Source organism: Mauremys mutica, chromosome 6 (assembly GCF_020497125.1).
Source record: "Mauremys mutica isolate MM-2020 ecotype Southern chromosome 6, ASM2049712v1, whole genome shotgun sequence".
Classification (NCBI taxonomy): Eukaryota; Metazoa; Chordata; order Testudines; family Geoemydidae; genus Mauremys; species Mauremys mutica.
The window spans coordinates 15,364,684-15,379,384 of record NC_059077.1 but is presented as its reverse complement, the minus strand read 5'-3'; the positions used below and the strand labels follow the sequence as shown (position 1 = coordinate 15,379,384).

General features: G+C 44.0%; 1 protein-coding gene across 2 annotated transcripts in view; it reads left to right on the top strand.

Annotated features, from left to right (window-relative positions):
• Positions 1-14,701, top strand: part of MYO5B (myosin VB) — a 353,047-nt gene that overhangs the window by 107,076 nt on the left and 231,270 nt on the right. For both annotated transcript variants that reach the window (XM_045022478.1, XM_045022477.1), the window contains exon 2: positions 9,375-9,485. In XM_045022478.1, the coding sequence (XP_044878413.1) occupies positions 9,375-9,485 (111 nt within the window). The remainder of the gene's footprint in view (positions 1-9,374; positions 9,486-14,701) is intronic.

Genomic DNA, 14,701 nt, shown 5'->3' with positions numbered 1-14,701 from the left:
GTTCTCTGTGGATAAATAACTGTGTTTCTGCAGCTGTCCATCCAATAAGTTGGCTAGTTTGCTTCAGTCATCTGTGCTGAAGGCCCCCTACTAATTTCCAAGTTGTCAATTTTATGTTGCTTTTGGTTAGTGAGAATTAACTTCTGCTAAACAAACTGTTCTAACTTCACAAGCCATCTGAGATGCTAGTGTGTTTACACTGTTCTATAGACAAGAAGAATATAAATGTTGCCTTCTCCTTTCTTCCTTCCACCCAAAATTGGTAATTTAGAGGAAAAATCTCTGTAGCCTGTGGTGCAGGAAGGGAAGTGCTCAGTTCCAGACTAGGCTCATGTTTAAGGTTGGAAATCTTGCAAGCAATAGGGACTAGAACTGTGAACTCCAGACCTTTTGGGGAGCTGGGTCTCTGCCCTTTTTTCCAGTGGGATACAAGCTGGATCTTAAATGTGTGACATGGAGTACAGAAACGCTATGTCAGACATACTTCTAAAATGTTTGGAGAAAGAGGGAAAATTAGACATCAGAGTTCTTAGCCAGACTTTTGTTCGAGGACTTGAGCAATAGAGAAAATATCCAGCCCCTGCAGCTGTGGAGGCCCCAGATGTAGCAACGCTCTGAGGGGAAGGGTTGAAAAGCCCTGTGTAGAGGGTTTGCAAACTGGAGCTGCTTCACCAGGACTCTCTGCGTCCATAGCACACGGGGGCTTGAGATAGAGGCTGGCTGATGCACAGGTAACCTGATATGCTGGCTTTCCCAGCAGCACAACGGTGCGGGGGAATTTGGATGTTGCTTCACTCCCATTCTGCTCCCTGAAGTGGGACGGATTCCATATCCCTAACTCACTCCAGGTCAAGCAAACAACCTTGACAGCAGAAGTTACCCTCTGCTTTATTAAACATGGGTTTCTTAAAGGGATCACACAGACCGCTGAAATGAACTGTCCAAGCTGTATTTTTGTATATCCTGACATTCACTGTGGAGACACTTTTACCCAATCTGGAAGGCTATCTGTGTATCATTGCTCAGTGCTGCTTCACCTTTTGGTTTATGATGGGATATTGTACAAGAAGGTATAATGGAGTGATTAAATGACTATTCATAGAGAAATGCAAGGCACTGCAACAAGGAGACTAGAATAGTGACCAGATCTGCCGAGGAGAGACAGGTCTAGTGCGTATTTGACCACTTACAGCATGTCTGTCGCTGGAACCAGGTTAGGGTGGGTGAGGTAATATCTTTTAGTGGACCAGCTTCTGTTGGTGAGAAACACAAGCTTACACAGAGCTTTTCTTCACTTACTTAGGCCAGGTCTGCTCTACAGAATTACTTTGGTATAACTGCGTTGTTCAGGGGTGTGAAAAATCCACATCTCTGAGCAATGTAGTTATACCGACCCAAGCGTCAGTGTAGACAGCACTATGCCAGCAGGAGAGCTTCTCCTCCCGCCGACATAGATACCACCTCTTGTGGAGGTGGATTAACTACCGTATGTTGATGGGAGAGCTCTCTCCTGTCGGCGTAGAGCATCTTCACTAAAGTGCTACAGCTGCATTGGTGCAGCGTTTTAAGTGTGGACCTGCCCTCAGTGTGTCACAGTTAAATACAAGATGGAACAGACTGTTTGGCATAAATTCATATTTCAAGGGACCATTCAAAGTGAAGTGGCCTGTTCATACCCCTCCAGTTATAGGGAGGAGAGCAAAGAAAGGGGGCAAGTAGTTGGCAGGGAGTTTGTTAGTGGGTTACAGATGCTTGTAATAAGCCATAAATCCAGCATCTCTATTCAATCCATGATTTCTAGTGTCTAGCAAAGTTACGAATTTAAGCTCCCGGGCTCATCTTTTGAAAGTGTTGTGCATGTTTCCCTTGAGGATGAGAAGGTCAAATACAGAGTGATTGCTTTGTGAAAGGAGTTCACCCACAGGTGATAAGGTGTTTGTCTTATTTTCCTGTGTTCATACAAGACTGTAGCGATTGTCTGGTTTCACCCACATAGTTGCTGTTGGGCTATTTAGTGCACTAGATGAAGTACACCTCATGTGTAGGATCCAGGGATGTTGAAAGATGTGTTGTGGAGGGTGTTAATCATTGTAGCAGTGGAGATATGTCAGCAGGTTTTGCATCTGTTATAGCAGTGTCTGGTGCTGATTTGAGGTGATGTCCTGGTCTGTGGTCTCCACTGCACCTTGAATGGTCCCTTGAAATATGTGTTAATTGCTTATGCTAAACAGTCTGTTCCACCTTGTATTTAACTGTGACGCTCTAAGTTTCCCAGACCTGAAGAAGAGCTCTGTAATCTCGAAAGCTTCTCTCTCTCTCACCAACAGAAATTGGTCCAATAAAAGATATTCCTTCACTCACCTTGTGTCCCCAATATCCTGGGCTCTCAGCCAGCAGCTGCCGCTCTCCAGCTGCCTGGTTCTGAAGGCGGTGCCCTGTCAGCAGCAGCACAGAAGTAAGGGTAGCAGTACCGCAACCCTCTGTATAATAACCTTGCAACTCCTTTTTGGGTCAGGACTGGTGTTTCCTCTAATTTTTCTCACCCATGATGGAATGAATTTTGTTGTGTGCACCAATATGGAGGTGATGTGATCCTGGCGCACATAACAAAATTCATGTGGTGGGGTGAGGCTGAGGGGTTCGGAGTGTGGGAGGGGGCTCAGGACTTGGGAAGAGGGTTGGAGTGTGGGGGGTGAGGGCTCTGGCTGGGGGTGGAGGCTCTGGGTTGGGGTCAGGGATGAGGGGCTCAGGTCTGGGGCAGAGGAGTGGAGTGCGGGCTCTAGGGTGGGGCTGGGGATGAAGGGTTTGGGGTGCAGTGGGGCTCCCCTTGGCTACGGTGGGAAGAGAGGATCCCCCCCCCGCCAGCTCTCTTTCCCTGCAGAAGCACCTGGGCTGGAAGGGGTGTGGGGAGAAGGCGCCTCTCCTGCGTGGCAGGTCCAGGCTGGGCTGGGCCAGGGGAGGGACGCTTGTCCCCCTGGCCATGGCAGGTCCTGGGCTGGGTTCGGTTCGGGCCAGGAGAGAGGCGCTTGTCCGGCTAGATTTGGGCTAAGGGAGGGGGACCTGTCCCCTGGCTATAGCAGCTCTGGTCCGAGGAAGGAGCGCCTGTCCCCTGGCGACTGCAGCTCTGGGCCAGGCTGGATCAGGGCTGGGGGGAGGGGTACCTGTCCCCCGGCCGCCACAGGTTCAGCGCTGGACTTGGTTGGGGCTGAGAGATGGGTGCCGTGGCAGGTACGGGGCTTGGGAAGAGTGATCTCTCCCCGCCGCTGCCCTGAGTGCCTGTGCGGTGCTTAATAGGCAGCTACGCAGCTTAGAGGGAACTTAGGTCAGGACCTTTTCAATTACAACACCATGAAATTTCAGATTTAAATAGCTGAAATCATGGCATTTACTATTTTTAAAATCCTATGACCATGAAATTGACCAAAATGGACCATGAATTTGGTAGGGTCCTAGTCATAGGCCAGGTTTTATTTTTTTTGCAGCCTGGAATGAAGTTTCAAGACTGCAGTAATAAACCCATGAAAATGGGATTTGTAAAAATGCACGCACTTCTCTTAGCTATACCTCTCCTCCATGGATGTTCCTGTGGCATGTTATGTAAAAAGAGATTTCAGAGTTGGCTATTGGGACATAGTAATTTCTTTCCAGTGCAATACGTTTTTCCTTCCCAGTATGCTTCTGAACTCTGGCATTTCTACATCTGTGTTAAACACTTACATGCAATATCTGTTTTGAAACTTTTGTGGGGATATGGCAGTACAGGCGAGTCTCATCTTACGCGGGGGTTCCATTCCATGGTAAAGCGAAAACCGCGTATAGTCAAAATTACATTGAGTTGAATGGCGGGCGGAATCGCCCAGACTATAAGTACAGTATTAAAATTATTGTTTTTCTTTTTTTTTTTTTTTTAAGACGACCGCATAAAGCTGAAATCGTGTAAGATGCGACAGACCTGTACTGTTTCTTTTTATACTGAGGAACTGACATACAGTGTCAGTCTTGTTTTAATTTGTCACTACTATTTATCTGAACTAAAACCCATATTATTTTCCAAATGTTTTGATGGTTTGGATAAAGAATAAGAACATTGGCAATTCCTTGTGTGTGGTGGTTGCATCTTGCTGGTAGAAGTTTTTAAATACCTCTGCTGTCTTGGATCTGTGTGTGTCTGTGTGTGTCTCTGTGTGTGTGTCAGTCAAGAACTCCAAAACAAAGATCCTATATGCTATGTGTGGATGTTAAAGGTTCCATGATACTGCTTATAGGAGCAAGGCTTATCTCTGTGTGTCTTTTGGCAGAGGGGGAACTTGGTCCACTGTTCTTGTGTGCTAGTAATCTATCTGGCTGCTATCCTTCACCCCAGTGGTGGCTGCATTTCAGTAGTGGGTGAAGTGAGTCTGCAGTACTATGTGAGGTGCTTTAGGGTGAAAGGTGTTACACTAGGCACTATCAGAATCCTTTTCTTTCTTGCCACACTGTATTTGCGGTAATTCCATGGTAGCTTTAATCCAAGCAAATGTTAATGCAAGCTGTAAATGCCAAGACTTTTAATGGCACCACTTCTATCTAAATGAGAGTTACTATTAAGGGTAAAAACTTGGTGTGCACTGAGGTGGTATTGGGAGGCACAAAATAAGGTGCAGTGCATGGCAAAAGATATGCCCTTTTGTTTTTTCTTTTGTTCTGCTGATGTCTTTGTATAGCTCCATTCACATAAAGGATCCTGCTGCTGCAGCTATTGAGCAATCTTAACAATAATTACACATTATACATATAAAAATCCATTGCTGTTCAGCTGCATAGCAGATTATTTTTACAAATGCTGTTTCTTTAACTCTGGAGTGGCTCTTAAAATTAGCCTAAGTAGTGCACAGTAGGTTTTGCTTTCAAAGGGATGTAACTGTATTGCTATCAGGATGCATTTGGGGTGTGTGGCAGGGAGGAGGAGGGTTATATAAGGCTTATTTAAATATTTAGGACTTCTTTGTGTTTTACTAACAAAAGCAAATGCAGAACTTTGTGGGCATAGAATTCCTTTGCCATTTCTGTTTCCTACTGTATAATTTACACTGTTTATCCTGTCAGGCAGGCTAAAGGTTTTAGGCACCAATGTTTACAGTGAAGCGTTTTTAGTCGGAATCATGGTGATCATATGTCCCTGACAACAACAAAATAACTTTTTTGTGACAAGGAGAAGTGGCCAGCTGAGCTGGTGAAACTAGTAGCATATTGATTGAATACATGTTGGACTCAGGACCTATCCCCTCCAACAAGCCCGCCCCAAGGCTTGTGAGAACTCCTAGTCCAGCCCCTCCTCTGTATGAGTCCTCACTACAGCACCTCTCATGCATGGAGCCAAATCTATAGAGTAAGTGGGAAGAAAGGGAGGAGTCAGAAACAAGGAAGGCATGAGATGGGGCTGTCCCAGCCGATGTTCCCAAGTCCGTCCTCGGTGTGCCTGCCGTGGCAGGTGTCCTGGTTTCACACTCTGAAAAGCTGGTCTATGCTAAGGGAAGATAACCTATAGTTCGTACTATAGCAGTTTCACAGTGCATGGAACGTGCAATCAGGGATATACGTACTATTGCATTGTAAACATAGCTTCTGCCTGAGGTCAGCAGGAGTGAAACCCACTGCATTGGATTTTCAGTATTCATTCAACTCTTGTGTGTTGTTTCCTTGTTGTGGGAAATGGACACTTCTCTTCCAGTGAAGATGCCTTGTGTGTCTGGAAATCCGGTGTTGTTTGTTGAGTCCCATCGATCTGTTGGAATTGCTCACACTGCTATGTGCAGTGCTTCATAAATATTTGCAGAACCAAGTGCTAGTGCAGCAAATGCATCGTATTGCCCTCCTACCTACTTCACTTAGCATAGTAGGATGCTTTTAAATAGGCTAATGTGGGTATTTATTTCATTGCATGATATCATCTAAGATAATACACTGCCATATAAATGAATCAAACCTCATTGGAACATGATGTTATGATGCTAAGTAATGTAATCTTGTTATGCATAAACAATTCTGCTCTTCTATTGAGATTTATTCCCTATTAGGGTTACAGGGGGTGCTCAGGTTAGACTTGTATATTTAAATCTTCCCGACAGCCCTGCCTTTGGGATTTCTTATTAGCAACCCGTGGATGTTCAGGTAGTGTGGGGAGGGGACCTACAAAAGTGTTGAGATAGATGTGTGTTGGGGGCCCTTCTCGGCTTGCTGTGGGCAATCTGCACATTAGATTCTTCTTCTCCCCCTACCTGTTGTTGGAGTCTCTACTCCAGAGGAAGCTGAATTCCAATGGATCTTTGTGCAGAACTTGTAAAGTCCTTCAGGATGAAATGTGCTATAAAAATCTAAAATATTTCTAAAATCTCAAAATGTTCCCAACGTTTCCAGGTATCTCCACCTGCAGAGTCTTCCCCCGCAACAGAGTTAACCTTGATTCCATAGTGGGTTTCTCCTGGGGCTGGAACTTAGACCAGATTGTGGGCCTCTGTGTGTCTCTCTTTCTTTAAATCTGTTTCCTTTTGGAATTTCACCCTCATTGAAACCCGCCTTTCTGTTGTTGTGTTGTATGACTGTACAGGGCCATTTCTATTCACAGCCAGTCTGCATCTCTCCCTTCCCTGCCCCGAAGCTATGCCTCTTCGTTTTGACTTGATGCTGCTTTCTGATAATCTCATGAGGTTTTATTTATAAACAAATATACAGGTGATGCAGTGAACTGGCTGAGAGTCTGTGCTGTGCCTCATAGAAGCAGGCTGGTTGGGGCAGGGGTTAAGGTAACTTTAACTCAACCTGTGGTGCTCTGTGGCCCGGAGAGCATCTGTGAGAAGTGCTTTCTGTCCTCTCTGGTTGGCTAGGAAACTATCCCATCCTGCTGAACAACGACCTTGAGTCCATTATACATATCTTTATCACCTCCTGATTGGACTACAGCAATACCGTGTACCCAAGCGTGAAGCCATCAGCACATAGGAACCTGCAGTTATACAGAACACTGCAGCTGGTCTTCTCAGCCGCATGGGCTACTGTGAGCACATCACAACTGTCCTCTGATCTCTACCCTCACTCCCCATAAAGTAGCAAGTCAAGTTCAAGGTCTTGGTCCTTGCCCTCAAGTCTATTAATAGTTTGGGCCCAGCATATTTGAAAGATCATCTAAAGCACCGGGGACTTGGGAGCTAGGGGAAGGGAAGAGAAGGGACTGGAAGGGGTGGGGCAGAATAAGTCAAGCTTGGGGGGTGTCTGAGCTGCCTAGAGCTCGCACCCCTTCAGAGCCTGGAACAGAACCCAAGATTTCTGAGTCTCCGCATTCCTTTGCTGTCAGCAAATATCTGTGGAAACCCACTGGCAAAGTGTCTCGTCCTCTTCTAGAGCTGGTCTACAGAAAGCAATACTAGGTTGTCACGCTATCATTTACTGTGTTTTTAGTGCAAGTGGCAGAGGTCTGTGTGGTGCATCTAAAAGTTGCAACCCTGCTGCTGGCCCATCCAGGGATCAGTATGATGGAATTTGTTGCCATCCGCCCCCGCGCCCAGGAAAACCTAGGAAATTAAACATTACAAACCCTATGTTAAAAGGTTACAAAGTCGAGCGCTCAAAAGTTAGGAAATGACAGAATTAAGGTTGCCTGTGCAATTTTAATTGGGCCTGCTAGTATTGTACAGTCTTTAGTTACGTGGTCACATACTACTTTTTCCCCACAATAGGACCCTTGTCTCACGCAGTGCACATCCAGCCCTGGGAATAAATGAGGGTTGTGTAAAAAAGGAGGCTGTTCTTCGTTTGTTGCAGAAGCTGGAAAGTGTGTAAGGAATGAGGCAGGGGATTGCAGGAAGAGAAAGGATGGGCTCAGTCTACTCAGTTGAATGCTGCATTGAAGAACTGGATTCTGTCTTTGCGTCTACCACAGAGCTCCTGTGTGATGCTGGACAAGTCACTTCAACCAAACTTTTCACAGGATGTTAACTGTGTTCCTCATTTTCTGGATGCTCAGCTGGAACCCCTAAAAGCTGATTTGCAGACGTTCTGAGCACTCATAACTACAGCTGAAGTCAGGTGAAGCTGTGCCTGGAACATATGAAGTGCTATATAATGCTACTTATTTCATAAAGTCAAGTCCTCGACACCTCAGATTGTGCATCCGAGATTAGTGGATACTTTTGACCTTGATCTCTCTGTGCTGCAGTTCGCCATCTGTTAAATGGGGCTAATACCATCCTCTCACCTCACAAGGTTTTTGGGAACATAGTATTTGTGAAGCATTCTTATACTATACTGATGAGCTACATAGACAAACCCATGAGGAAATTAATAATTGTCTTCAGAGCACGGTTTGAATAGTATGCAGTGGGAGCGGGGGAAGCCTGGGGACTTGCACTGAACAGTATAAAACAAAATATTGAGTGGCTGCTAATTAACTGTGCACTGATGAAACAGGTTTCCTGTGGTGAAAAAATAGTGTGTGTATGTGTGGGGAAATTATGTAATTAAAGATTGTCATCATGCATACACACATGGGGGGCCAAATTAAGGTTGCACAGATAACCTTCTGGCATTTCTTGACTATGGAACGTGTGTGTGTGTGTGTGTGTGTGAAATGTATGAATTTTTTGGTGTCCCTCCTTGGTTTGGTCTCTGACCGTGTCCCCCACACTGGGGCCTTTGCAGGTTTAGAGGTGTAATTGTATGTTTGAGACATTTGGAGAAATCAAAAGTATATCCACTTACCTTTGAGGGGCATGCGTGTGAATATTCATTGCGGCTCTTTGAATTAGAATTTTAATTCCTGTAAACCTTTGTAGGCATCACTTTTTATCTGACATCTTTACAGCTATTGTATCTGCTTTAATAATGAAGCTATTAATGAATTAACGAGAAGCTGCTCTTTTGTGATAACATTGTAAATGTTTATGCTTTGCCTAGTTTATGCTTTGTGTAGTACGTTTCTGTTCCTCAGAAAGCATGTTTTGTATTTCAAAAGCCACCTTTCTGTCATTCCATAAAGAGAAGCATTTGCTTTCTTAAAATTGTCTAAGAATTATGCTATTATTTTCACGACCTACAATGACAGGTAAATTGTCAGTGTAATCAAACTCAGAGATCACTTCACAGGGGAGTACATAGTTGTGTATCATACTGTACTTGATCTTTATAGTTAATTAGTAACAAGCAAGTAAACCAATCTAGTCAAGAAGCAGTCTGATTCATGACTCTAATGTAGTGCTATATGTTGAGGTAGGTCTTGATGTTGCTTTCATTGAAGCCAATGACAGAAACGTCCATTGACTCTGCAATGAGAGTAGGATTGTATCCCTAGTGAATAAGTATATTTCTGACCCTAACTGGTTTTCATGCATTTTTCTTTTCAGTACACAAAAGTTTGGGTTCCTGACCCTGATGAAGTGTGGAGATCAGGAGAAATTATCAAGGATTACAAAGAAGGGGATAAAAGCCTACACCTGAAATTTGAAGATGACACTGTAAGTTAATTAAAATTATATATGTTGCCCTTGTCAGTGGTAGATCTAAGCTTCAAATGATCCTCTGAACAAGCCTGAATCATTACAAGTTCTTGGTGTATTTTTAAAAAAAAAGTCCATCGTACATCACTTTGCCACGGTCTCAGGTTCTCAAAGGTATTCGTATTCAAATCAAAGGTTTCCTGCCTCGCAGCCAATCTATTTCAACTTGATTCTGCGGCGAAGTTGTAGTCTGTGTATGACATCCAAGTAATTTTTAAAACGTCATACTGTCACAATCACCAAATTATGACTTTGCTGGCAGATGAATTGGAAGGAGTAAATATTTCATATTGCTTATTCAAACCCATAAGTATCAGAAGTAAAAGCCAGCAGAATACAGAAAATAACTGGCCAAGTGACACTTTTTTTTTTCTATGTATGCTTAGCCTTTTCAGGTTTACTCCAGTATAAAACCCTGATTTCATTTCAGTGCTTGTCTTTTTTTTATAAAAAATGGTGCTAAAGGAGGGTGACAAAGGAAACTCCTCTCTCTGGTGTTACTCTACAATCTTTAGATGAACTTGTCAGAAAAAGTAATGCCAGTTTATTCCTTATAAACTGTTTGGTGCTTTCCCTCTCCAACATGCATACACTTATTGCATTAGAGATTCTGGTCCTAATCTTCAAACTCACTAGTGGGTGGGACCTGGTTATCTTGGATATCACCTTTCCAGCCACAGCCCGTTGAGACAGGGCACTCAGTGGGGAAAACGCAGTTGATGGAGCCCAACATGAAACATTTTGACTGGAGGGCCTTCTTTAATGGAACTACTTGCCTAAGGCCACTTCTACGCTACAAACTTTTGTTGGCGATGTTGGTCAAGGCATGACGAATTGTGACCAACGTAGCTGTGCCAGCAGAAGCCCCTCGCATAGATGGGGGTTATAACCCAGATCTGTGGTTTTGCCTGTATAGCTTATTTTGTTTTGTGGGGCAAGGGAAGGAGAGGGATAAGCTATACGATTAAAAGCATAGTTTTGCCAGTATAAGCGGTGTCCCCACTAGGAATGCCTTGCCAGTATAATGAACCAGCAAAGCACTCCAAGTGTAGATCTGGCCAAAGGGTTTTTGAAAAGAACTCAGGCCTGTCTATTTTCAGAGAACTTTTCAAAAGGCTTCCCTTGCTAACACAGGCTGAAATCAACCCGGTATCCTAAGCTGTGGGCAGCTGCTGCTGCTAACATTTAAAAACCAAAATGAGTAATAACTGAGTAGAGTCCTTGCTGGACCAATTTAGGAGAAACCTTTTTGAAATTGAGTTCTTATAAATGTCATGTTGATGGGAATGTTAGAAGAGCCTAGGTAAATGAGCTCTATAGACCAATGATCTGGAGCTAGGTCATTTGAAAAGATTGATCAATGATTGAGTACCTTGACCATCTTCCTAGAGTTGAGCTGAGGATTCATACTTAGGAAAGAATGGAGGAAGAAGGATGGTCTGTTCTGATGTCGCCTTTTTCAGCTGAGTATGAACTTGTTCTGCAGGACAGCGTCATGCTGAGACAATCACATTGCATTAGCATGTGGCAAAACCAACATCATGATGAAACGCTACCATGTCATGGTGGTGCAGAGTTGGCTATGGAATTTACTTCAGGGCCGCCTGTATGATTTCACTGTATCAAAATTTTGGAGGCTCATGGAAAACAGTAGTAGAGGGCAGCCAAATCTCTGACTGTCTCAGCTCCTGAAGTGCATGGAGCTCCCAGCTCCCCACAAGTTTATAGTCTGAGAAAACTGGACAGTTTTGCTCAGGAAATTCCCAGCACTGCATTGGTCCGTTGCTTTGATAGGTGGGTAATTTCTTAAAGAAGGACTTAATCTTATTGGGTGTAGAGGGTCATCATAGGCCCATGCACTGCTTATGCCCTAACTTGAACATTTAAGTGGTGCACCAGGCTTGTATGGCTCTGTGCACAAAGAGGAGTTTTACCCACTTGTCATCTCTGAATGCCAAGAGTCAGCTCTACTGACACTCTTTTGTTACAAAGATCAAGTGCTATGGAAACTACCAAGCTCACTCCAGTTAGATTGATGTTCTGTTGAGGAACATTAAAGGAACTAATTTCCCCAACCAACAAGCCAGCTTGACCTTACTGCTTTCAGCACCATGTTTTAGCAGAGCTGCACAGCCTACAATCTGTGTGACTGGTATAATTGTGCCAGGAAATATATTTTTCATGAACTGCTTCATCTAATTTGGTTTTTCCATTGAGCAGGTAATTTTTTTTAATTGTCCGGGGGACGATCTGCTGTGTTACTAGAACAGTTAACAGACACTGCTTCCCCAAACTGAAAATGCTCCAAGGGCTGTGTGAATAATTCACAGCTCCTGCCAATGAACCGGTTTTACACTGGCACATAGTGTGTTACCCTCTTACTGAACAGGCAGCTGGGGAGCAGGAATGAGAGATGCTTGATTAGGCTGTTATGAAAACAATTCTTCTTTTTTGGTTCAGTATGAGCAGGGAGGCCAATAGCAGTATGTCAGAGTGCCAGTGTCACTGGGAAAGCAACATAATGCACCTTGGAACTGAGTGATAAGACTGGGGACACATTTGTTTGCGCAGCTTGATAGTCTTCTCCTGTGGTTGTTAATATGCCAAGGGCCATCCATAAATATGTGACACATGTGCCACTCCACAGGACCTCCTTGCATTCATTGTTCCCCTCCCACTCCTCTCCAATAAGTACATTTCAGCTGGGAGGTCTGATTTCATGGTCGGTGATGTTTATTTCACGGCCGTGAATTTGGTAGAGCCCTAGTTCTGGACATCTGCTGGAGCCTGCCCCTACTCCCTGGTGTCTGACTCTCAGCAGAACTCCAGAACATAGAGCCAACCTTGGAGCTGCCAGCCTGACCAGCTGTTAGACACTCTCACTCTTCTCTCCCACTGCTAACAAGTAATGAAATCCAGTGATGTGATTAACATTCATGTGCAAAACTGAGGTGTCTCTTTAGTATAAATGTGTTCCAGGTTTGCCAGCCTACTCCTTTTATCTGAGGCCCCCATTGGAACTCATCTTTCTCCTCTCTGTAAATGCGGTGTCCTTAGAATAGTAGTCCAGTGCCTGTGTTCCTTCCCAATAACACACACACATTCCTCTCCCTGATCATCCCACAGAGCTGCCTGCCCTTACATCATACTACTGGAGAAAATGAGCAGGAAACTTTCTTTCTGCTTTACTGCCAGCTGTGGATTCCTTTATTTCCATAATCAGTTACCTCTCTTCTGCTTCTGAGACAAGGCTTCCGTGAAGAACAGCGAGCCCAATAATCCAGGATAGTGCTGGTATCCTAGCAAGGAATTAGGTAACAGATGTGAAATGAGCATGTGGTTTTGGCTCAGTTCTTTTTGCCCATCTCACAACTGGCACTAACTGGCTTGATTGGCTGGCTATCCTTTTACCTCCTGGAGTTCTCCATCTAGGTCAGAGAATGGGGCTGTGTGGGTGAAGCTTGCACTGCCACAGCCTCTGCTGTATGTGAAGGCTCCAGTGCTGCCAGTCTGGTAACATTCATCACTATTTAAAATTCTATGTAGTTATTTCCCCCTCTCGGGTTTTGTGGGAATTCCAGCAGCTTAACACTTCAAAACCTTCAGTGTTCAGGTGAACCTGATAGAAACAGCCAGGGTGAGTTCTGTCAATTCTGGGGGTAGTGGTGGTAAAGAAGGGAAGGTCAGAAGACCGCTTGCTGTTGTATGTTGTGGAAACTGCATAGATGCTGTTGCCAGGACATAAAGGAATGAGTCATTTCAATATTATGACAGAGAGTTTATTTGATATAAAACCATTAAGATACCTTAAGTGTTTGTTAGATGGACACATTCATCTTTGGACACATTCATCTTTGGATTCACGCTGTTAGATTTAGTGTGTTTCCCTGTGATGCTGCTTTGCAATTAACTCGTCTTCCTTTAGAGAAGACTGGTTACATTCTAAAGGTCTGTTTTCTGCTCTTAACAGGTGTTGATCGCTGTTTCCTACTGGTATAGGTCTCATAAATGGAGTAGGATGAACAGTCCATACCTGAAATATGGCATGATAAAAGTTCTACTCAGCTCCTGTCATTCTGATAGATAACATTCAGGGCCACCTGTGCCAAAATGAAGTAGTTTGTTAGAGCTGGACTAAGTCTTGGGGTTTTTATTCCACAGTTATTTTATGTTAAATGGAAATCTGTCCTTTAGGCTATTTTGTGACCGTTCAATTTACTGTAGGTTTTCAGTTAGTGACATGTCTGTCATATCCTTCAGAGCCATAGCTACACAGCCAAGTCGGCTTCTAAATTGAATAAAGGCTCTATTCATTTTTTAAAAAGACAGATTTACATGGCTGGATAACGGGGTTTTTTCCTCCTTTTAATATTTCTCCTGTGCAGTTTGTTTTTATTGTTTAGGCCAATCTTATGAAGTCCTTGCTGAGTTGAGTGTGATGGGTGCATGTTGGTCTGATAAACTTTAGATTAGCATGGAGTGACACATACATGCATCAAATAAAGGTTACGTGAACATCAGGATCTCTTTCAGGGAATTGAAAGCTTTTGGTTCCTGACAGTTGAAATGTTTCTGCTGTTGTTGTTACTGGCTCCTTTTTCTTATCCTTTTCATCTAAGTGAATTTTCATGGATTTATGGTTCCAGCAGGCCTGTTCCTGGCTGCTTTGTGTCTATCACAAATCTCTTTCTGGAGTGATGAATTCAGTGTTACATACTCCATGGGAATCCTAGGCTCTCAAAAATCCTAACACAGGACTGTGGGGATTATCGCACAGAACTCAGTTGCAGCAGTAAAGGTCAGGCTTCATTGAGATTCTCTCAGGAGTGGAAGAACTCGGTCTGTATGCTGCATGGGTGATGCCGCTCCTGCACATTTGAAAGAGATGGCATGGCCTGCTGGACAGGATAATGGGTTGGGGCTTGGGAGACCAGGCTCTGTTCCCATCTCTACCACTGACCTGCTGTGTGATGTTGGGCAAATTACTTCATCTCTCTGTGCTTCTGGTTTTCTTCCCACCTTTTGTTGGTCTTGTCTATTTAGCTAGTAAACTCTTCGGGGCAGTGATTGTCTTTTAGTTGAACATAATGGGATTCCAGTCTCGGCTGGGACCTCTTGGGGGTTGGGGAAGTCAAGACTTCAAACTCTTGTGTGGTGATTTACTTTGCTTATGG